Source organism: Typha angustifolia, chromosome 14 (assembly GCF_048772165.1).
Source record: "Typha angustifolia cultivar Huaian chromosome 14, ASM4877216v1, whole genome shotgun sequence".
NCBI classification, from domain to species: domain Eukaryota; kingdom Viridiplantae; phylum Streptophyta; class Magnoliopsida; order Poales; family Typhaceae; genus Typha; species Typha angustifolia.
The window spans coordinates 13400058-13423920 of NC_133252.1; the positions used below are offsets into that span (position 1 = coordinate 13400058).

At 39.8% G+C, this 23863-nt stretch overlaps 5 protein-coding genes across 5 annotated transcripts; 2 read left to right on the forward strand and 3 right to left on the reverse strand.

The window, feature by feature from the left end:
* Positions 1–1391: 1391 nt before the first annotated feature.
* LOC140775838 (uncharacterized) lies at positions 1392–4379 on the forward strand. The gene is made up of 6 exons (XM_073119296.1): positions 1392–1844; positions 2022–2106; positions 2601–2776; positions 2990–3044; positions 3142–3203; positions 3991–4379. Exons 1-5 carry the CDS (start codon positions 1728–1730, stop codon positions 3156–3158), a joined length of 450 nt encoding a protein of 149 aa, XP_072975397.1. The 5' UTR covers positions 1392–1727; the 3' UTR covers positions 3159–3203; positions 3991–4379.
* Positions 4380–4548: 169 nt separating this feature from the next.
* LOC140775837 (uncharacterized) lies at positions 4549–5400 on the reverse strand. Its single transcript, XM_073119295.1, has one exon. It carries the CDS (start codon positions 5255–5257, stop codon positions 4718–4720), a length of 540 nt encoding a protein of 179 aa, XP_072975396.1. The 5' UTR covers positions 5258–5400; the 3' UTR covers positions 4549–4717.
* A 566-nt stretch (positions 5401–5966) lies between these two features.
* LOC140775836 (rop guanine nucleotide exchange factor 7-like) lies at positions 5967–8687 on the reverse strand. The gene is made up of 7 exons (XM_073119294.1): positions 7990–8687; positions 7759–7875; positions 7513–7667; positions 7303–7377; positions 6933–7226; positions 6477–6842; positions 5967–6397 (listed from the first exon to the last, which is right to left on the reverse strand). The coding sequence occupies exons 1-7, from the start codon at positions 8294–8296 to the stop codon at positions 5987–5989; spliced, it is 1725 nt and encodes a 574-aa protein (XP_072975395.1). The 5' UTR covers positions 8297–8687; the 3' UTR covers positions 5967–5986.
* A 1993-nt stretch (positions 8688–10680) lies between these two features.
* LOC140776769 (universal stress protein PHOS32-like) lies at positions 10681–14450 on the reverse strand. Its single transcript, XM_073120618.1, has 4 exons — positions 14147–14450; positions 13946–14055; positions 13750–13868; positions 10681–10978 (listed from the first exon to the last, which is right to left on the reverse strand). Exons 1-4 carry the CDS (start codon positions 14319–14321, stop codon positions 10891–10893), a joined length of 492 nt encoding a protein of 163 aa, XP_072976719.1. The 5' UTR covers positions 14322–14450; the 3' UTR covers positions 10681–10890.
* A 6823-nt stretch (positions 14451–21273) lies between these two features.
* Positions 21274–23436, forward strand: LOC140776457 (uncharacterized). Its single transcript, XM_073120173.1, has 5 exons — positions 21274–21809; positions 21883–22221; positions 22317–22608; positions 22702–22809; positions 22910–23436. Exons 1-5 carry the CDS (start codon positions 21534–21536, stop codon positions 23035–23037), a joined length of 1143 nt encoding a protein of 380 aa, XP_072976274.1. The 5' UTR covers positions 21274–21533; the 3' UTR covers positions 23038–23436.
* The last annotated feature ends 427 nt before the right edge of the window (positions 23437–23863 follow it).

Here is a 23863-nt window from a genome sequence, read left to right on the forward strand (position 1 = left end):
AATCACGTATGAGGCGAATCAAATCTCCTCGAAGAAAATTAAGAGTGGCATGAGTTCACACCTATACGTGGGATACTATGATTCGTTTGTGTTCCGAGTTGGATAAAATTTCACGCACCTTTCCATGGCCAGGGCAAGCAAGTAGAATCCAGAAATGAGATAAGGATGATGTCCATGATCGAAGAAGATCGATATATGGATAGATTTATGTATATATATATATATATATATATATATATATATATATATATATATACGTGTGTATATATATATATATTCTCATGCATGTGAAGAGATCTCGGTATCCACGATTGATGACCACCTTTGCTTGGGTCCTCTTTTATCTTGGCATATCTTTTTAGAGGAAAGAACAAAGCCATGAGGACTTCATGACTCAGATCGATGCCATGTGTAGGCCAATCACACTCACTTCGTTGACCAGCATACTTGCAACTTGGAGGCATAGATGAGATATGATCCTCCAGATGCAATGCTAGTTTGAGCTCCAGAATCGCACCTTGGCTGGCTTTCTTCAAGTTGCAATGGTGGCTTGTTTCTTTTGCAGATCTTGTTCACAATTACGCCTAGATACCGTATCTTACAATGGTGGAGTGCAGGCACTCATTCACTTCAAAATATTATCCACCAATAACTCATGTAAGGCGTAGGCGCGTGTTTAATTATTTCTTTTCTTTGCCCCGAGAGAGTAGGAGGAGAGCAAGTTCGGCGAATAATGGTATGTCGGAATAAAGATTAATCTGTTAAAAGAGAATGTCAAGTTGGAAGGGAATCATATATGCTGTTCATTGTCAAAAAAAAGAAAAGGAATGTACTGTTTCAATGCAATGCACTAGAAAAAGAAGAGGTTTTGTTTACCAATTGTATATGCTTCAGTAGATATAGTTTATAACGATAAGTTTTACGTGTCGCACTTGGACAAAAGTCAGGTCAACCATATCATTCGGATCAAGATTTCCTCTGTTGGCTTTGGATTCTTCTTCAATCTACCAAGGTTTCAGCGCAGCCGCACCGTTCGGTGCAAATAAAAACTAGCACCAGTCGAATATACTCGCTCGAAATGCAGAGAATTCCTGCATCGAGCCTTGCAGGCAATCTACTCCCATTCCTTTGACGGTGGCCATGCACAATTATACCCGCCCCACTTCGTCCCCTGCTCTCTCTCTCTCACTCTCTCTCTCTCTCTCAGTAATAACGAGATGGGGGTAGTTATGGATATGGGGTAGTTATGGCCGTTCGTTATCCGTGAACCTCCGCACGTGTCAGCGAAGCTTGGCGGGCCCGCGTCGCGCTTATCGGTTTCCCTGGCCACCACCAAAAGCCGAAAAGGAGACGACGACCGTCGACCGTAAAGAAGAGAGAGAGAGAGATTCCATTAATGGAAACTCGGATTCGGATAGCGTGGAAAAGATATTATGGGCTGGAAATAAAATTGCGAGGATTCTGAGGGGTTTTTATTTGTTTTTTTTTTTCATAATTTATTGCGAGCAAACTTTTTCCGGAGGTCTTTAAAAGCTGGCACATGGAACTCGAGAAGGACGGCACAAGGCAACAACAGCGTAGCCGACCATCCTCTCTATAATCCCTCCTCAACCCCTCCAATCTCTCTTCTTGCTTCTTATCCTTTAAACTCTTCTGGGTCTTTTGGGTCTCCGGGGGATCAAAAAAGGTGTAATTGTTTTATTTGGTTTGGTGAGAGGAATTCCGCAATGGACGGTAAGAAGCCTGCCGCTTCGATTGCCGATGAGTTCTTTGGGCGCAAGGAGGTGAAGGGGGGCTCTTCCTCTTCTGGGTACTTCAGCAGTGTCTTCCCTCCCGCCTCTACGGTATATTACTTCTTCTCCCTCTTTCTATTGTTGCTTTGATGTAGGAGTTATTTGGTATTTATTTCTTGGGTTTGTTTGTCATGGGCTAGAATTAAGATTCTATATTGCATTTAGATGTGTTTCTGGGTTTAGAATTGCAAGTTTGGAGATTACGGTTCTCTGTTTTATGATTGTTAGGTTATGGGAAAGGACGTTTCGCCTTCTGATTTGTATTGGACGTTGAATAGGCAGAGAGGTGAATATCAGATTGGGAATACTCACGGTGCGTATGCAGCTTCTTTAATAAACTCTTCTAGCGGTAGTTTGTTGTTGGTCGAATATTTTGCTTGGCTTATAGTTTGTTTTACAACGAAGCCTTTAAGCATGACTGTTTCTTTTCCTCAGAGAGTCTTTGAAGCTTTGCGTTGTATGTTTCTATTTCAGCTAAAGAGTGCATACATAAGAAGAAATTCTTGCACATTGGGGAGTGCAGAGTTGCAGCTGCCTGCAATTTTATTTTGTTTAATCATATACAAATTTTTGTCTTCTCGTTTGTTGATTTTTCTTCTTTGTTTTAGCATATAAGCACATCTTTCTTCATGAGACGATTCTTATTCTTTTCATAATTGAATTTTAGTTATATGGAAAGTGTTCGCTGTTGTCCCGCTGTTTTGTTAAACAAAAAGGTTACATTTAAATGCTGTTACAATACCTCTTGATAACTGGCACTAGATAATCAAGACCACCAATATTTAAATGTTACCATGTATTTTCCAGATGGCAAATCTCAAGGGAGCCCAACTAAGAAACAGACGACATATAACAAGGATGGGAAACCAAATTTTCTCACTGAATCAACAGAGGCACCTTATTTTGGGTCGTCCGTGCACTACGGTGCTCGTGATTTCTATGGCAGCTCTCCGCCTAAGCATGTTGCTGCAAATCCTAAAAGTGTAAGTGCTGATAAAAATAAAAATTAAAAATAGTCGAGTGGGAATTATGGATTTTGATTTGGAGTTATTGATTGGAAGTTCTTTGATTGATTATGTTTTCAATGAGAGGATTTGGCTATACGAGAAAAAATTCTAGTTTTACCTTTCTTTTTCACTTTAGAGAAGTCCAGCATTTTGACATGTCCGTTTGTGTCATGTTTGTCTAATTCCCAGAACAAGAATGATGATGAGGATGAGTCAAGTGCCACTAGAGGTAATTGGTGGCAAGGTATGATATCAGTATTCTATTTGTTTATCTAATTATCATCTACAGTTCCGTTCTATACGAGGATACATTATTTATTTTATCCAAATTGCACTTTCAGGTTCTCTCTATTACTAATGAAACTGTTGACCGTGATGTCCTCTCTATTAGGAAAGGAAGAAGGTAATTTGAAGCTCTTCTCAGGATCCATGCAATATTGTTGTCATGTTTAATGTTGTCTTTGACTCTTTTCACTTGAATAAATTCTTCCCACTCACGATTTATTCTCTTAATTAATCTGTCTGTGAGATGTTCGACTTCTCTTTTGTTTAATGTACATCATACTTGAATGCTAGATTACTTTTTGGGCGCTTCAATGTTGATATCTAATCTTTTTTTTCTTGTGAACATTACATAGCTTTCTATGTTTATTTTCGAGAGTTGTCATTTAATTCGAAGAACATAGGTTAGCTAGCTTGTAGCTTTTCGAAGGCTGACTGCAAATGAATCTTTATCAACAACTTTTGAAGTGCTTTAGAGTTTAGAGATGTCATAGTTTCTCTTTAATCCAGAAAACTACGCATTAGTTTTTGCACCAGAGAGAATGATATATATCTGGATACGACAGAAGGCTTATTTATTAATTTCACAGTTGAGGATCTTGTGATAGATCTTTTCAATATCAAGATCCCTTCTATTGTTGGCTTTGATAAGATGCACAAGATTCCATTTTATGTCCACTATGATCGGGGTTTGTCCTCCATTTGTTGCCATGATTATCCACAACTTTGTGCCACTTAGTTTCTTAGTAAATGGCAAACCATTTTTTCCTGCATCGTTTGTCTTATGTGATGAGATTTTATTGTTTCATAGTTACAAACTTACAATGCTCTCTTGTTCAATATTTTTCTGGATACTCAAATTGGTTGTACTTTTTTTTCCTTAAAATCACATTTTATCTTGATGACAGGGTACCCTTTGGAGCTACTAAAATAAGACTGCTGCCAGTTAATGATCCAACTACTATAGGAGTGGCATCTGTTCATGAGTGGAGGCAACTTTTAGATGCATCTACTTAAGCGAAAGATGCGGTTATCTTGTTTTAGTTTTAGTTTTCTTTTCCTTTCTTTTAGGATTAGATTGCCTAATGGTAGGGACTGTCTATAGTAGCAGTGAGCAGCAAAACTTCAAAGAGGTTTTTTGCTGATGTGCTGTTTAGGAACCAGAAAGTTTGGTTTGCATGTTCGAGTAGAACTATAAGACCTTCTCTTCTACTTAGACCAAAGCGAGGATTGAAGGTCATCTGTGTAGTTGTGCATCTTTGTCAATAAAGGATCTTGTAGATGTTTGGCAGTCGACTATGGCCAAGTTTCCTTGATCTTGTTTGGTGGATTGTTGCAGTTGTGCATCGTTATGATTATTGGCATATATTACACTGTTAATTACTTGCGGTTTCTGTTGGAAAATTGCACCAAATCCGCCATAAATTTAGATCAAATCTCTCATCAGAAAGGGAAGCCAGTCAGTGTAACTCCAAAAGAAGAACGAAATATATAAATAAGACGTTTACAAATACCCCCTCTTATATTGTCGAACTATTCTGCGAAATATATAAAGAGTGCTAAATAAATTGCGTTTCCAATATGATCGGATCACATCTCAAGCTAAAGATCAACGAGATCCAGGGAGATATTGGATTATGAGCGAGTGAAGGCGTAGAAGACAATGGCGGCGTAGATCAGCATGGCGGTGGGGACGAGGGTCACGAGCGGAACGATGGCGCCGAGACTGGCGCCGCCGCCGCATCCGAGCCGCCCGAGTTTAACCTGCACCACGTTGACTAGCGCGAGCATCAGGAACCCGCACCCGAACACCGACCCGGCGGCGCACGCTAGGATCCCGCCGCGCAGCACCGCCCTGTTCACGCGCGCAGCACGTGCGCCGCCGGGGGGCCGGATGGTCCGGATCGCCTGCTTCAGGCAGAGCGCGACGAGGCTGGAGAAGAGGAAGGAGGCGAAGGCGAACACGTGGAAGGAAACGAGGTCCTCCTCCACCTTGTCACCGGCGGAGCACTCGCCGTCCGCGAGGCTGGCTCCGTCGGATGAGGGGTTCCAGGCGAGGCCGACGAAGGCGGCGAGGGTGAAGAGGGAGTTGACGTTGATGATACCGTCCAAAGCCGTGATGTGGATGCTGGTCCCGCCGCCGTTGCTGTCGCCCTCAACTGCGTGGGTATCCATGGCGTTCAGAGGATTGTGGAAGAGGGCAAAGGTCTCTGAGTCTTGAGGTATGTTTGGATACTATTGAGTATGAGTAAGTGTCAGTAGTCACGAGGGTAGGGATGAGGGATGCGGGAAGCGGAATTGGTAAAGCAGCGGAATTGATGCCCGAATAAAAAGGTGACCACCGACAGCAAGAGAAAATTTTTATAAAAAAATTGCGTACAATTTTATAATTTCATCCCCCGAAAGGCCCAACTACTACTTGATATTATATATACATCCCTGAAATGTACTCCTTGAAATGTTTTTTTATTGTTTTTTTGATACATAATAAAAAGAACAAAGATCAAAACTCCGGTGAAGTGGTGATGGGGTTTCAATTTGACATAAATTTCCACATGAAGTGTTCAATAAAATGTGTTGCAATCCGCCCCTTCGTTAGTACAGAGAAATGCTCAGAATTGATTGTGAAACTATATGACATTGATCAGCAATCTTGAGTACAAAGAATAATCTCTCTCACACATTGATGTAGAAACCAGGCAAACATAGTAAGTACTCAGAATTGATTGTGAAACTATATGACATTGATCAGCAATCTTGAGTACAAAGAATAATCTCTCTCACACATTGATGTAGAAACCAGGCAAACATAGTAAGTAATCCTATCATCATAAACATCACAAAACATCTCAATCTCGACTGTACATACATCAATCAGTAAGGATTCTTCCTACTAATCTTGAACTAGGAGTTAGCTGATTCTGTGTTACTACTACTGCTGTTCTTTTCCTTCACCTCTGCAGTACTGAGGTAGTCTGTCAATACTTTCTTCACTCCAAATCCTCGGTTGCGAGGCTTGTTATTGATCAGCATTGTCCTCTCTTCCCTTGCAGGGCTAATCAGAGGCGCAGGCGAGAAGCTTGGCGTGGCGTAAGCAGTCGCAAATGGAGTGCCGGAGGCAGGCACAGAGTGTGGAATAGGAACTGGAACTTTGCTATGACTCGTAATTGCACCGACTGTTGCGGCTGAAGAGAACTGATCTGAATTTTTACTCAAGTCGTCGACGGAGATTAGATCATCGATACGAGCAACGATATTAGATGCCAGACTCTCCAGAACTCTAGAATAGCTTTCTAAGATAGACTTCCCAACATCCTGAAAATTTTGCTCTTGAGTCATCATCATCATGTGCTTAACAAGGAAGTACAGTAAGTAAAAAGAAATCGAAGCAAACCTTGTTGAATTGTATCTTGCTCATGTCTAAGGTTGTTTGTGTGAGACCAGGGAACCTTTGCTTCAAGCACAACAATAGGCCTTCAGCTCTATCAGCAAGCATCTCTCTCTTGTCCGCATCCACTATCATATCCCTCACCATTCCCCAAGATGATTTAGTACTACTACCACGGCTTACGTTCTTCTTCTTCATAGGTTTGCTGGCTGCTCTGCGACGCCACACGTAGATCGATGCCTCTACGCGATTTGCGATCTCTAGAGCTTGGTGCTCGGAAGAAAGGTCGAGGCAATCCAGGAGGCATTCAGGGGAAAATTGATCGGAAGTGATATAACGGTGTATCACATCACCAAGGCTAGCTCTGCCATTCTGATATCCAAATCAACATCAAGAAGTCAAGAATTATACAATTTAAGTGTATAGAGTAAACAAAGTCATTCATCAAGTAAGTAATAACACCTTCGGAAGTGACTCAAGGTAGGACTCAGGAATTTCCATTTCAGCCAAAGCGTTGCTATTGATAGCCATGGCAGCCTTCAGAATCTGGCTCGTGCACTCGCGTTTGTGCTGCAAATGCTTTCTCGTCTTCTCGTGTAGGCCACCGGGAGGGACACGAGGTACCGGCAGCCACCACTTATCATCCCGCCGGTGAAAAGTTCGCCGGAAAGAGGCCGAGCCGTCATTAGAATCAGGTGCACATATCCCTTGATCAACGTACCAAAATTCTGGGTCACTAAAACTGTCCAATATTTCCTGTGTCAATAGGTAACAATAAGAATCAAGCAACCCAAAATTTGCGATGACTAAATTGAGGTCCTGTGTTTCTCACAAGGAGCATGTTGTCTAACTTCCGCAGTGCTGGTAGATTGATATATAGGTCAGACCGCGGCCTGCAATTCATCACCTGAAACAAATCCAGCAAGTAGGATTAAGTAGGTAACATTAGTCAAAGCATAGACTTTGTTCCAATGTCAATAATGAGATGCAATGGCAAGTCTTGGTTCCAATGTCAAGATACTAATGTTTGAATGCTAGATACCTCGAGCTTAGTTCCATCAGGTAATGTTTGCCAAGTTGGTATCAGCTCAACTATGTGATCACTAACACAGAGAAGCCACTCGATTTCTCTTCGCCACATTGCGTTCTTCTCAGGAGCTAGTGGTTCTAGCCTCCATAGCTGGCCGAAGAGCGTTGCTGAAATGAGACACTAGAGCTTAGTAAAAGCATTATCCAACAACATTCATTCATTAAACCATTGTATCAACAATTATGGAACAAAATTTACCACAAAGATTGGTAATGGCATTTGAAATTGCCAATGCTGTGCCGACCCCTTTCCCGCAACCTGACATGTCTTCTCCGAGCAACAATTTGGAAAACCTCTCTTTCATCATCTCAATTTCTAATGCATTACAAGAAGAATCCCCCGAAAACAGTCATTTTATGACCAACTATAGATAAAAAAAGACAGAGAGAGAGAGAGTGGGAGAGAGAGAGAGAGAGAGAGAATTAACACCTGAAACATTTCTCTTCTGCTTCTCTAGACCCACATCACCGTGACGGATCTTTTCCTTTTCGTCTACCAAATCAGAAACTGAAGGCTTCTGCATTGGCCATCCCAGTGTCTCCGACTGCTTTGGTGAACCCTCTGAGCCACTAAATAAGGCTTCAGAGCTTGAGCTGCTCTCAATGCACTCCTCTACAGCCGAATCACTAAAAGAGTAGACTTCTCCACTATTCTGAACAGAGCCATCATCCCCAATAACAACATCTTCCTCGTCCAACTTCTCCATGTTCAAACTAAAACCCCCTACTGCTTCCATAGAAGCAACACAATCCCAGAACGTCACTACGTTCTCACTCCAAAGCACTCAAGAAATGGCCTTCTCACAAAAGACCCATCTGGGAAACGAGCTTTTTAAGAGATCTAAGGACGCAAAAGTGGGCTAATGGAAGACAGTGGTGGTTGCTTCGTACAAGGGAGGCTGGTCCATGAGAAGGCGATCATTTGCGAAGGAAAAAAGGGAGGGGAAAAAGAGGATGAGGGCGTATAGTTGTGGGGACTTGAATGCATAATTTAAGTTTTCCCCTTTTTTGCTAGAAGAGAAGTTGTTGGGTAGCCATGATGAGGAGCGCTTGCTTGCTTCCTTGCTCTAACGCACGAGAGCTCTAAAGATGGGGGAGATGGAGAGGGAAGAGCGACCGTTGGGTTTCAATTTTTCTTCTTTTTATTTTCTTTTTTCTTTTGGCTCTGTAACGGATAGTAAATGGAGTGGAAGAGACGCTATGTTATTGTTAGGAGACAAACTTGGCTTCGCTTTTCTATGAAAGGCACAGCTTTTCCTGAGAAAGTTGTGTATGTTGAGAGAGAAAGAATCAAAGGAAGTGGCAGTGCCAGTTTGAAATTTTAAAACTAAAATAAACCACCTGTTTGACTTCCAATTAAAACGAACAAAAAACAAATATAAATCATTCTTTTAATATTAAAATTGTAAACCTAGAAACAGAGGCTACTTAGAAGGCACGGATGGGATGCTACCTTGTCTTGTAATACTTGTCTCGAACTGCAAGGCTCATAGATCGATGAATAAATAGAATAGGCTACGTGTTTATTCATCTTAAGATCTAATCACGAGCTCTCTGCGACAATAGCGGATTGTTGATAACGATGATGGGTAATTAAATAAAGAGCTAGTAGAGAGAAATACGTTGAGCTTTCACAAATCAGTTAACAAAACATTCTTTCACTTGAAAGGCTGCTCATTAATAACTTTATTTATCTTCTTCTTTTGTTCCACAAATTTTGAATCCCCCCCATGGAAAAAATGGTCATCATGGTGTTGGTGGTAGCAAAAACTAGGTTTGAGTGCTTTGGAGTGCAATCACCATGGCCAATAGCACTGTTGGTAGTTTCAAGTTCAAAATTTGGAGATTAAAACTATCCACTGTTTAAACTTTTCCCTCTTGAATAGTTTGTCCTGAGGTTAGTTCTCTTTGGCCATAATCTCAACATGAATCAGCTAAATCGAACAGCACAAAACCGAGGTTCTTATAGTCAAATCACAAGTCAGACCCTACGGTCTCACAAATTTTATGTAGTTCACGTCCTATTTTTCTACTATTAAAAAACAGAAAAAGATCCTCTTTGGAATCAAACTTAATTTTTGCGTTTCTTTTAACGGATCGGAGCAGAAGAAGAAGCGTGCAGACATTAAATGCGTTGTCGCTTCTACGAGGCTCTCTCACACGCGAAGCGTGAAGCCTCAGTTCACCACCAAACCACGCATGGGTATAGAATTCTACTCATAGCCATTGTGAGCGAAGAGAGATTACAGCATACAGGGGGATTCCAAGGTTTTTTTTTTCGCCTCTTTTCAAGGCCATTGCTACGAGGATAATGGACAATATAGAGAGAATAAAATGGATAGACTCATTAAGCTTATAATTATTAACCCACAAAACCACTGGACTTCATGATACCGTGGGTGGAGGTGCAAAATGTTGCACTGCACAATCGAGCTCTATCATAACTCATGCACGAAGATTATAGAAAGAACCCCCCCCCCCCCCCCCCCCCCCCCAAGCAGCTAGCAATATATGGTTGGTCCCCAGATTGCTTAATATAAAGGTGGAAGGATTTTATTGGACCGACCAAATTGAGATGTTGGTGAGTGAAGCACTTCACTGATGCGTATGTTGTGGCTGCTGTATCCCCTTGTCACAAAGACAACAAGTGGCTTTACTGATGTGTGTCCAACGGAAAGATGGACCACGTAATGGGGTCCTGAACGAAGAGAAAAAAAAAACGAAATAATACTATAACAGTAAGCATCACTGACCTTAATAGAAATGTAAAGCAGCTAGAAAGGTAAATCTCATATATTTCTTCAGTTTGAAGGCTGTCACTAGCTCCCTGGCATCCTCTTATTACGCAACTATTAAGTTATGGCCATACGTCATCAGTTAAAAATGGTGGGTCACCAGATATTAATTATAACGTGCAACTAATTGTTGAGCTATTCTCCAGATCATTAGAGCGCAATGCTATCATTTACATCTTTAGCAAAAAGGTATTTGTCCTCTTTCCAGCTAGAAAAGAAAATTAAACATCAATGCAGTTATGTGACATTTTGTATCTCGCAAAATAATGAGGAGAATAGAATAGTTCCCGAAATCTAGATAAGAAAGACAGAAAACAAAGGAGGGATACAGTAGTGACCACATATATTGTCCGGACTTTATTGAAATTTCCACACAAAGTTGTAAAAGTGATATGCACTTAGGAGAGTCTTCAGCATCCACTAGCCGAATTCCCTATTTGGAGTTCATAAGCACAGAAAATATTAACTCCTTTTTCACACCATACATAAATTCCATCCGGAAGTTCCTGATGACTGATATTATTGGCAGTAGTCGATCAGTGCTTGGCATTGTGATCCTTCACAATAGTCACCGGGCACGATGCATTTGTTAGTACATAGTTTGATACACTCCCCAGCAAAATCCTGCAGAAAAATTATATGATTTAGTAACACATAATAATAGCAAGCCTATACTAGTATCCTTGCAATCAAAACCTTAGATATACCACTAATGAAATATAAGTTTCTTAATAATCTACTGGATATCAATTATCGCTATTCCGGATATCCACAAACCAAAAAACCTGGAACGTAACAATACCACAGCTGTAGTCATCATTAATTGATTCTCAAAAAAGAAATGGAATGAGTATATACAACTAGAATCCACCATTGGAAGTTTGAACTGTATTGTGTTATTAAGCCATCACCTCAGTATATCACAGCAATTTCTTAGATAGTTTTCCTTTTAAGTTGAAGTCTTTAACATCCTATTAATCTCCTATCCGATTTGAAGTTTCAAGACAATCAATTTAGGAACAGTGCCTTCAGTCTCGAAACCAAACATCATCAACCCTATTTCCTTCTGCAGAGGATTTATATCATCTACATAATTTATTGATTTATATATTTGTACCAAAGGAGATGCTTGAATTACATAAAGAAAATAACAGGCAACACAGACAACAGTACAACACTTCCCAACAACGACCATCGTCCTCCATTCTAGAGTACAGCCTATGACAGCTGATCCATGTGATTACTGTGTCAACAAGGAGCTTGACAGAAAACCACTACTCACGTAAATATATAGATCCTATTTTCATTTTCAAATTTCTAGTGTCAACTAGACACTTACTGCATTACTCTATGCATTCTTACAACTTTGAGAATATGTGCTGATAGATATACTTGAAAGCAAGCATAATCTGTCAAAGTGCATAAGTAGGCTTTTCGATGATTATTTTGTGATTCTGCTGCTGTTATCCTTAAATAGATGAATCAAACCATATATGAAATCATAGCAGAAGTTAAGGATAAAATATGATTTCAACAGCTAGAACACCATGAAATATGTGCAAGCCAAATAATTTGCCAACTCATGTGGGGGTTTGTGTTCAGTTGACATGGCAAAGTGTCAAAGATGCAATTAGGATTTGTTGGCAGAAGGCCATTTCTACAATTTTTACAATCCGGTCTAAATATGATGGCATCAAACCTAATTCTACAAGAAGTTGGCACACAACAAACAATATGTAATAGAAGCCTTATGTTAAAAGAGCGAATTTGCATTAGTTGCAATCCAAGGATAAAGCAGAGACCTCATTGATCAGATGGTGGTGTACTGGAAACATACATAGTAATATGGATAAAAAAAACACATGATAAATCTGGGAGTGCTAAAAAAGAGTCCAACAGTCTGTGCAGAACAAGAGCTGACGGAGATGCACATTGGATGGAGAGAACTATCCTAAAGAGAGGATGCCAACCTGATCTTGGTGACACAGCATGCTCTGTATTGCACCTCATCTCTAGACAGTATTATCAAAATACTAAATTTCAAAAGGAACTAGTCAAACCCTTCTTACATCAGCTCCAAAAACAAGAAGTATGGTTGAAATGCTGAAACACTAATTCATATGAAATATCAATCGCTACAGTCAAGCCATGCATTTAACTTTAGAAGAAGTTATCTTCGGTCATGATGAAATATTAGGATGCACTAAATATTCTTGCATCGCCACAAGTCAATATTGGCAACTTGGATCACTAGAAGGGAATTAAAAAGACACAGATGGCATAAAACCTGAATTGACAGATCATGACAATTTAAGTTTTCCAACTGTAGGAAAAAAATTGGTTAGTTGTACTTTATCTCCCTATGGCTTACCTCAATTGTAGAAACCGCTATATATTTTCAACTTAAGCAATTAAAACCGCCCCCCTTGTGGTCTGGCTTACAATGCAATAATTACTTTTTCGATCATATTTAGCTAACTTAAAGGTTCAATTTAAAGATTTTTAGTAGAGGTAAAATTGTAAAAAAATTGGATAAATTTTTCGATGCATCTATATTAATATTGATATGATGTTAGATAATATATATATATATATAATATTTGTCATATCTTTATCGTTTGAAATTTAATCAGCATTATTTTAGATGTGTTGAAAAGCTTATTTAATTCTCTACAATCTTATCTCTAATGAAAATTTTTAAATTCAACTTTTAGGCATGTAAAATATAATAGAAAAGAATAACTATTGCACTTTAGTCCGGACAACCGAAGATAAAATTTAATTTTAAAAAAAAACTTATTGAAAAATCAAATAGCCTTTGTCTGTCACACAAGTTATTACCAGGCATAGGATGCTCTCCCTATGGCTCTCTACCAGATTACCACATAACATATATCTATTCCTACAAATCTTTTATTTATCCACCCCCTGATTTTTCCATAAAAACGTACCGCCTGATCAGTTTGATTAGATACTAATATTACTTCTTTTTGGCTTCTTGCCTGCTGTTTCAATGACATAACTCCTCATAAACTTGGCGTACATATATTTTCCATTAATAAAATCTAATTCTTCCGTTTCCTAATCCATAGATCATGAAGAAAAATAATAAAAAAAGGAACAGGTAGACATAGAGGGGGAAGGTAAACCACTTCAACATTCCCCTCCGTCTGTCCGATTGCGATGTATGAGATCGTCACATATATAAAAAAACTGATAACATACGGGCCCATTGACCAAACCAAAAAAAAAAGGAAAGAAAAAAAAGGGATAACTGCAAAATTTATTACTGGGAGACCCGATAACTTGAGAAAGCTATCGGCGCTAGAAATCTATCTATGTTCGCGAAAGAGAGGATAATAAGATAAACCATAGAAATCAACGTGATGATATACCTCTTGATCTGGCCGAGGCCTCTGCTGCCCATCACCAACGAATCCAGCTTCAAATCTTCCACGGCTTGGCACAGCGTCTCCCTCGGATCACCCCAGTATAACTTCGCCACGATTATCGCCTAGTATCACCACATTGGCTTTGATTCGTTGTCTAAAAGAAATATGAAACAGGAAATGGAGAAGAATGGACAAATACCTCCTTCTGCCTCGAAGCCGTGTCGAGCATATCGAGCACCTCTATGTCGGACTCCATATCGTAGTGCTTCATCACATCCGGCTGCCGGAACTCCGAGAGAGGGATCAGAGCTGCAGATTCCGATCAAGGAAAGGATCAGAGGGTAGGAAATGGAAGATAGAAGCATGATAGAACAGAGAGAGAGAGAGAGATGGATCATACGGGAACCAGATTGGGACCAGAGGCCGTGCTTGCCCTCGTCGGCTTTGTGGTGCATGGCGTGGATAACGATGAGGGTGTCGCCCTTCTGGAGGAGGTTGTCGATCGCCCATTGGAGAGCTCTCTTGCTGCTCTTGGAGAAGTCCATCGCCACCCCGACTCTACGATCGCCTGCCATTTCTCTCTTCTTTCGCTTGCTTGCTTGCTTCTTTCTTTGGGAAAGTTTGTAGCGAAGATAATAAGAATGGTGGTAAAAATTGGTACCCAGATTAGCGTCCCATAGTCTCTCCTGGCACTTAGTCTTCCCTATTATAAAGTAAAACAGTCTTGCCCACAGATGCAATAGGAATGGGAATTGTTTGCCGGTTTTGTTACCAAATAACTACCTTTCTTTTCGGATTTATTACGCAAATACTCCTCAGTTTTAGATAATATGTTGGTAAGTTGCAAAAGGGAGTCCAAAATAACAATAATAATACTATGTTTAGAATATTTTAATGATGCAAATAATGAGTAGATAAATTGTAGATTTGAAAAATGAGGTATTTTTTTTTTCTACAATAAGGAATTTTTTTTTCTTCTTCTTTTAAGACTAATACAAACCGATAAAAAAAATTAGCTTTAACGGTGGGTCTTCTTTTAGATGAGCCGCTGTTAATTATCTAATTTTTAATCTTGCCTTCTGGGAATTAGGAACGACCATGTGAAAATGGGACCCGCTACCCTGTATGATTATTCGAGGGAAGCTTCCTGGTTGATTCCGATCGATGTGTTGTCATCAGTCATTCGGATAAGTATGCGTTTGCGCCTGCGCCTGCGCCCGAATATATATTATCCTAATACTATCTCTGATGTATATATAATATATAATTAGCACGTAAATGATTCGTATTGGCCCTCTCTAATGACTGGATTCGATACGAATAGTCGAAGAATACCCATCGGATGATATTGATGCATTCGAACCGCAAGTAATGGTGAAGTGATGCCATAAGCAACGTAACTATCACAGCTACCTAATGTGTATGGGCCTTTGGCCCAGGCCCAAAATATTCATCTCATGAGGATATACATTGGGATAAGATCATGAGATTTATCGACTTGTGTGAATTAGGAAATATTTTATGTCTAGATGTTACTTTAGGTCGTTCGTAGACTTTGGGAGCTCGAAGGCGGCGGAAGAGGAGGAGCTCGTGCCGGCGCCGGAGCCGACGGGGAGGGACATGCCCAAAAACTTGGACGTGGATAGTTGGATAAGATTTCTATTGTACAATTTTTTGGATTTTGATGACTAGTGTTAGTAGTTGGAAACTCGGTGAGTAATCAAATCTATATATAAATATCATCCTATATATTCCTATGCTGATGACTATGATCACTTCTAATTGTTATGAAATTTCTCTTCCCAACTATAATTGGGCCAGATTTGGATATGAGGGGTAAAGAGCTTCACAGGCCCATTCAAGTGTTTTGAGCTGGGCTTGGGGCTTTTTAGTTGATGACTGTCTTAATGATCCCTTTTAACTTAGGATCTCATATTGCGTTAAGGCACCTATCATTTCCTGCCACTCCATCACCTATATGAATAATATATCTTTCTTTAACTCGAGAGGTCTAATTTGGCTCCACCTTGTTCCACTATATATGATTAGTCCTACAAGACTATAGGCCATTAAGTTTATTGGCAACTTTCAGTAGGTAGGGTAATTAGTTGGTCATTGTCATGGAGAAAGACGCTACCCTTTGAATAAATAGGTTAATTAGGCCAACAACTCCCGAGAGGTTTGGTGTTTAATTGATGTCAGTATCTATTAATGTTTAGTACATGAAATAGTCTACTATCCGATGACCATCTTTTGTTTGAATCCGTTCGTCTGCAACTGCAACTCATTTTAGGGGGAACAGCAACTGACGTACCACTGTAGTGACCAAGAACCAATTAGTATGTGCATTTTAAAACCTAAGTTTAAGTTAATAGGTAAAGGATGAGAATTCTATATGTTAATACTTTTTTGTGGACTTTAAAAGCTCGCATAAGATGCTTGACATCGACTTACTACTATCTTGAAGCATGCATCTTATACCTTCTGACTTTTTTAATGAAATAAAATAAAACTAGTATATAACTTTTCTTTTCTTTCTTGTTAGTATATAACTTTTGACTTCGTATGGATGGATGGATGGATGGATGGATGAAGCAGCGGAAGAGGCAATCTCATGGGCCATACGTGGTCAACGTTTCAAAAAGTATAGAAAATTAGTTTTTTTTTTTTTGTTTTTGTTTTTGTTTCCGTAATTCCATGCGACACGTCCTCTATCCAATCCGAGCTCTACTTCGTGCACCGTCCTATCTATCACTCTCAAATTAGACTCCACCCAATAACCCACTTCCTTCCATTATGTACATGTAGATAGAGAGAGAGAGAGAGAGAGATGAAGTTATTAAGCATTTGACTCCTCTCCTCCTCTTCAACTTTCTATGGAGATGAAGTCCCAATCTCTAATTTATTTATCCACTGTGTAAGAGTATAAAAGTTGGGAACAATGAACGTGGAAAGCTTTCAGGACACGGAGATAGGAATGGATGCATGTATTTGTTTATGTTGTGAAGAAAAGGAGATATTCTCTCTTTTTCTTCCCACTCTACTCTGTATATATAGAGAGAGAGAGAGAGAAAGAGAACTACTATGTATGTTTGTGATCATGACATTATAGAGACAGGCCGGATGAGGCGGGGCGTTATTTAAGAGGTACAGTGAATATTTTATCGTTTGATGTTTACTTTGATGAATTTTGTTGCAGGCCAATAGACACTCATTTGGTATAAATATTCATTGTATCCTCCCAGACCATCTTTTATGACAAATGTCACATATTTAAATTCTTATTTGAAAACTGGGACTGATATTTAGTCTCTCTTTTTTTCTTTTAATAAATATAGATCCTCTGCACGATGGTTTAGAAGTGAATCATTTATATAGGGATATAAATGACGATGATGACATTCACATCCAAAAAGGTATAGCGAATACTAGGGAAATGCCATTCTTAAGGAGACGGGTGGGAATAGAAAATGATCTCTCTTCTTCTGCATTCAATTCTATGAGGTATGCAATGTTCTGGGATTGCTCCAGATCCCAATGTTGTTGTTTATAACAACGTCATCAAATGTTTGATCGATAAAGCTCGCCGAGATGAAGAAACCTTTTCAGCGTACAACAAGACGAGATTTTATAGGTAATCTTATCAAATAGGTTCATGGAATTCCATGAACCTATCTTATCCCATGAACCTATTTGATAAGATCACCTATGAAATCTCGTCTTATTATACGCTGGTACGTTATGTGAGGACATTCAATTTGTATCAGAGATTTAAATCGTCATTCCATCCTATTAGTGGTCAATATAAAGATAATATTATAACACATGGTTTGATTAGAATTATTTTGCTACTAAACCATATATATATATATTGAAAAGAAGATGTTAGTGTAATAAAAACATATATATTATATTTAGAAGAAAAATAAAGAGTGGCCTAATTTCGGAAAGAAAAGTTATGCACAATAGTTGCCCCCAAGTAAAAGTCAAGCCTTGCAACATTATGATGGTGTTAATTGCTTTAATGATAGAGTTGCAATCCACGAGCACTCATCACCGATCATGTGACGTACTATTCAAGAGTCTTCAACGCCACAAATCATGGCCATGGCCATCCATCATTCTCTCACTCAGTTCCTATACAATATAATGAATACTTCTTCTAAACTCCTTCCTTCCTTCCGATCAATCATTAACACCAAAAACTCACTCGCCCCCGGGCCTTGGGCTGTCAAAAAGATTAATTGATTTTCTTTTTATTTTATTATTCATGAGCCTAAATACTAAATATAGACTAGATAAATATTAATTATTTTTAGCTACTAAATTACTAAATAATATTTTTTCATAATAATATTTAAGATTAAAATCAAACTTATGACCATGATCAAGCTTAACAAATCATTCATTCGTGTAGAATAATTAACAGTACTTGTAAACGCTGTGGATTAACTACTCCCTCCCAACATCCGAGCATGTAGGGAAAAAATATCTCACGCATAAAGTGGGAGTGCGAGACACGATGTATAGAGAGATACGCTGCGTTTCAATTTGAAGCAATTTATTATGCGGCCTGGTTCACTGTATCTTGACTTGTGCTGTAAATCCAACAAAGCTATGCATGTCATGCAACTAGACGACAGAAGAAGTTGAAGCACAAAGTTAAATTAAAGCAGTAGAAAAAAAAAACGAAGAGGAAGAAGAAGAAGAAAAGATAAATAATAATATCGTAGAAGGACCCCCTCAAAATCTTAGAGAGAATAAAAAGCTCTAGTGTAGGAGAGTGGTGCACAGAGGAGTGGCTGCAGCTTTAGCGGTGGGTTTGCTTCTATCTATCTATCTATCTATATATCTCGTACCTTTTTAGATTGCCCACCATACGAAAAATATCTGGAAAAGAGACACTAACTTAATGGTCACTCAAGCTCATCTATATTTTAAAATGATTATTTATTTATTTATTTATTTATCTATGGTTATCATACATCAACACGACTTCCATAATTATTTGTTACATAATTGCTACTCAAAATTTTCAAATAAATAATGATAACTATCATTACTTTCATAAACAGATCATTGTTAATAATTTATATAAGAGCAAAATTGATTTTATTAAACAGACTATTATATTTAAAATTTCGATAGCAATTATAGTATTTGAAGAAAAAAAAAAAATATATAGCGATAATTATGTAAAAAGAATTACTGGTTTAATGAAGTCATACGTGTCATAATCAAGGTCGCATAATAATTGTTATTGTATCTTTTGTCGGATTGCATAAATATCAAGTGTGAGAAGGTACAAATTAATAAACAGCATAAAAACAAATAGCATCAGTACAGTCGACCATCGAAAATAACTTTTGTGGACGGCAAGCAACCTGTGAGGTCGTGAGTCCGTGACCCAACTACTATTCATCGTTATAACATTACGCGTATTTCACAAGCAAAATAAAAGTGGAGTTTTTTTTTTAATATTTTTTAATATTTAAAATGGAGTTCATTCTTATAGGATAAATGAGAGATTAAAATAATTTTTTTAATGTATGTATTTTTCCTTCATCAAATATAAATTGTAACTGAAATAAGTGAGTTCTGTTCTGATTCAGTACTGGTGTGAATTAGTAGTCAGCTTATTATGTTAAATAAGTTTGTAGGTCACTTGTTTAAATATAACTCAGATCGGAGATAGGAAAATATTAAAATAAAGGACACGCGAGAGCCGTACGATGAGATAATAAAGACATAATTGGGACAGTGGACTACAGCACAACAAATATCGTACAGGCCTCCCTATTCACCAATCACCTATTTTTGCCCAAATTGGCGCCTGCGAGATTTTTAAACTTTGTGAGGATTGCCCTCTTGGGGTTCAAATTGTAAATACAAAATTTATTTTTATTTTACTCCGGACACCCTGTATTACCTGGTAATCTTTTGCAGGACTGGGCGTTTGACTGTTCGAACGGCGGGGATTTCGAAAATTCGAAAATTCGGGTAGAGTGAAACGCAAAATGGCCACCCATTTCAAAAACCAGTTAGACAACCGTAAAAGAAAAAAACGCCTTTTTATTGTATTCTTATAATAATTCCTTAATATAAATCCGAACACCATGGACGAACTTATCCATTCCCTCATCTTTTTTTTTTAAAAAAAAAAAATAAAATAAAAAACTTATTATTAAATTTAATTTATCTCCCGCCTTTTTCTTCTATCTCACTTCCTCAGCCCGTGGTGTCCTTCTCGGCAGATATGCACGTACCCACCTCCACCTCCACCTCCACCTCCAGCTCCACATCTCGCTCTTCTTTTTATTTTTTATTTTAAAAATAAATAATTTTATACTATATTTTAAAAGCAACGTATTTTAGTCGGTCAAACATGAAGATGATGGCTGTGCAAGAAAGAAAAATTCAATATTCTGGTTCCCTAATAGTACTATTGATTCAGAAAAATGGTTAGTTTTTTTGGTGGACGTGGGGGAAGTTTTATCCGGGATGATAGGGTGGGGCCCGCACCGTGAGGCGCCGGCAGGTAGGGGAAGGGTTACTTTTGGAGAAAAGACAGGCGCCGTCAAGAAGTGACTGACGATCGTTAAATGAGACGGCGTGACGAGTGCGACAAAAACGTCAGGGGTTGGAAATATGGAACAGCCAACAGCGAGGTAGCGGGAAGGCGAATGATGATCGTGAAAGACGGCGACGGTTGCGTCGCGTGAATCCCTGCTAAGCGACACGTCATCGATTCCAGATTCTAGATTCCATGAGCGAGGAGGAGGTGGAGGTGCGCTCACCGCTCTGTTGCTAACCGGACCTTTGACCGAGCTAATATTCGGGTGGTAACTTTACCAGTCGGTGCTCCACCGTTAACAGTGGTGGGGGGTAACTCGGTGGGTTTCGTCTCGGAATGGCCGCCACTTTTACCGTAGTTAATACACCAGTTTATTAAAATTTCCCACTTTCATTAAGTTATAATTAATTACCTTTGATGACGTACTTATGTAAGGTGGCATATGATTTCTATTTTCACTCACAATTTGTTGAGCTAACCCCTCCCAACTGCCTGTGCTTTAACTAAATTTGAGAAAGATGGTGGTTTAAGCTACTAGAATTAAGAACGGTGAAGCAATGTTTGTTGTTGGCTAGTTAGTAAGGAAGGCCAATGGTAAGCGAGACATCGACCCATCGCTAAGATGCCTCTGGTTTTTCAAAACTCGACGCTATTTATATTTATTAGGAATATAAATAGAGAGAGTGGAGTGTGTAGAATGGTAGCAGATGGCAGGTAGGTCAGATACGAGGACAAGTGTATACTTCAACCACTGTAGGGAGGGCTAGGTGTTCTTTTTTAATATTTCAATTTGTAAAATTTCTCCTTAAATTTTAGAAATATTATACTTATCCTCTCAATCTTGTAGCCGATATAATAACGAAGAGGCCTCTTCTCTCACACTGCTCCGTTATTGCTCCCCGTTCATATACATAATACATTCCTCTCTCTCTCTCTCTCTCTCTCCCCTTGCAATAAAAGAGAGGAAGAGGAATAGACATATAATAAAAACCGTCCTGTGTCCTTCTATTCTCTCGCAAATCTTGGCTTTTGCTGAGGGACCCAAGTGTGTGAGAGTGGGTTCCAGAGAGAAGGGGTTGTGGGCTATTATAGTTTCTTCTCCAACCAGCAAAAATCCCCAACCCTCTCTTCCTTTCCTCTCTTATTTTTTAACTACCCCATCCCCCCATCTCCCCCCCCCCCTCTCTCTCTCTCTCTCGGATTCTGCGTAGGGATGGAGAAGGAATTCGAGGAAGGTGAGTTCTGGCTACCTTCCGAGTTCCTTGCCGATGACCTCTTCCTCGAGAGCGACAAGTCCGTGGCTGGAGGAATCGGGCCGCCTGTGGCGTTCGGGTTCGTGTCCAGCCTGGACTCGCCGGTGGAATCCGTGACCGAGACGGAGAGCGACGAGGAGGAGTACATGGCCGGTTTAACACGCCAGATGACTCGCTCTTTCCTCCTCGACGACGAGAAGGATGACACCGCCGACTTCGCCGGAGAAAACACAAAGGTTTGTCCTTGTTATATCTGATTGTTTTCGTTCTCTGTTAACGAAAATAGTCTAATCTTGATGCGTATTAAAGGGTAACGCTATGGCGAGCTCGCCCCAGTCGACGCTATGCCCCATGAAATGGTTATCTTCCTCTGGCCACGAGAGCCCGAACGGTCCGTCTCAAGTGTCCTCTCCGCCTTCGTCCCCATTAGAGAACCAAAAGGACAACCCGTGGGATCTCCTCTCCGAGGCGGCAGGTCAAGTCATGCGTATGCGGATGGAAGACCAAGGAATTCATCCAAGCTTCCAGGGCCTCCTGGGCCCACCAAGAAAACCCTCTCCCCCGCCGATTTCCGTGCCACCCAATAACCCCAACGTCGGCTTCTTCTCCAATCCCGTCCATAGCCAGCGCCAGTTGCAAGCAGCTCAAGTGGGTCGTCTTCGTTTTCACCTCTTGTCCTCATCTTCCCCTCTTTTGTCTTTGTTGTTAAAAAAAACAAGAAGTTACCTTCGTTTTTGGTGCAGTTTTACCATCTGAGGCAGCAGCAGTTGATCCAGCAACAGCAGCAGCAGAAGCAGTCCTCTTCTGCGCCCTGGGGAAGGCAAAGCCGGGCAAGAAGCGGAGAAGGAGATGGACGTAGTAGCCGTCCTCTCGGTTTGTCTCCCTCCGCCTGGCCTCCGCTCTCCAAACCCCAGCAACCCGGATCCGGTATGAGGGCCGTCTTCCTCACGTCCGGCGCTAAAAGGGAGTCCGCCGGAACTGGGGTATTCCTACCTCGAAGTACCGGAACCCCAACGGTGCCCCGTAAAAAACCAAGTAATTACCTTTACGTATTCTTTTCTCTATGCTGTTAGCTACCTGTAGTTCGTTCACTTCGCTTATTAATATTTGCTGGGTTATTATTTGTAGCTTGTTCCACTGTTCTCCTGCCGGCCAGAGTTGTCCAGGCTTTGAACTTAAACTTGGACGATTTGGATGCTAATCGTCGCTATCCTGGAGGCTTTATTCTTGATCGTGGTATGCTTCTCTTTAAATCTTCTCTAAGATTAGTAGCAGCATATGTATTAAGAGTTTGTTAATCAAATTTAAATGTTTTTTTGGTTATCCTAATCTTTAGATGCTCTACTTGGCCGGAGTAACGCTGTGCTTGCAGCACACCAGAAGCGCAACAACCTCCTCCGCCCACAGCCGCAGGCAGTGTCGGGCCATCAGGAGATTAGTCTCCCTCAAGAGTGGACCTACTAATCCTACACTCTCTCACTAACTCGGTGGTTTGCTTAATTAGTAGTTAGTTCCTTAGGTTAGAAGTGAAAGCAGCCGTATTATTATTAGTATTAGTAGTAGTAGGTTTTGGTTGTTCTGAGATAGCGATTTGATGATATTGGTTTAAGGGCAAGCAGGGTGAGTGAATGTCCACTGTTTATTTTTACATGGGAGGGAGAGATGGCAAGAGAAAGGTTAGGAAGCAAGAAAATAATAAGATAATGCTTTGGAGAAAGGATTAGGCAAGGGTGATTTTGTAATAAGAAGCTCAAGTTCCCAGATCTTTAATTCGCCTTGGGACTCTAACCAAGAGGTCCAAGACCCACCTTAATTCTTTCTCCCTGCAGCCTTTTTTTTTCTTTTTTTTTCTTTTTTCTTTTTTTTTAAAAAAAAAAAGTTGTTGTTGGCAAAAGGAATCGAGCATATAAATTAGATTATGGGCTCGGCTCGAGAAATAAGCATCTGTAATCTTGTTATTATTTTTGGGTTTGTCGGTTTCTTATTTATCTCTTTTTGTTTGCTTGGAAATGAATAGAAGGAAGGGCCTATAGAAAGTTTAGTCGGTGTCGGTTTGTACTGTACCATTAACCACAGCTTGTGTAATATTTTGGATTGGAAAGGGGCTTATTAGTGAAAACGTTATGAGTGGTTATCCTCTCTCTTTGCTTCGCATATTTTATTACTGCGTTATGTGGTTGGTATCTTTTGCTCGGATGGTCAGCTCTGCTTCTTTGCTCGATATGGAATCTGTGTTTTGTGTCGGGCGTGAGTGAGATGATGTCTCCCTCTATTTTCTTTTTAAAAAGAC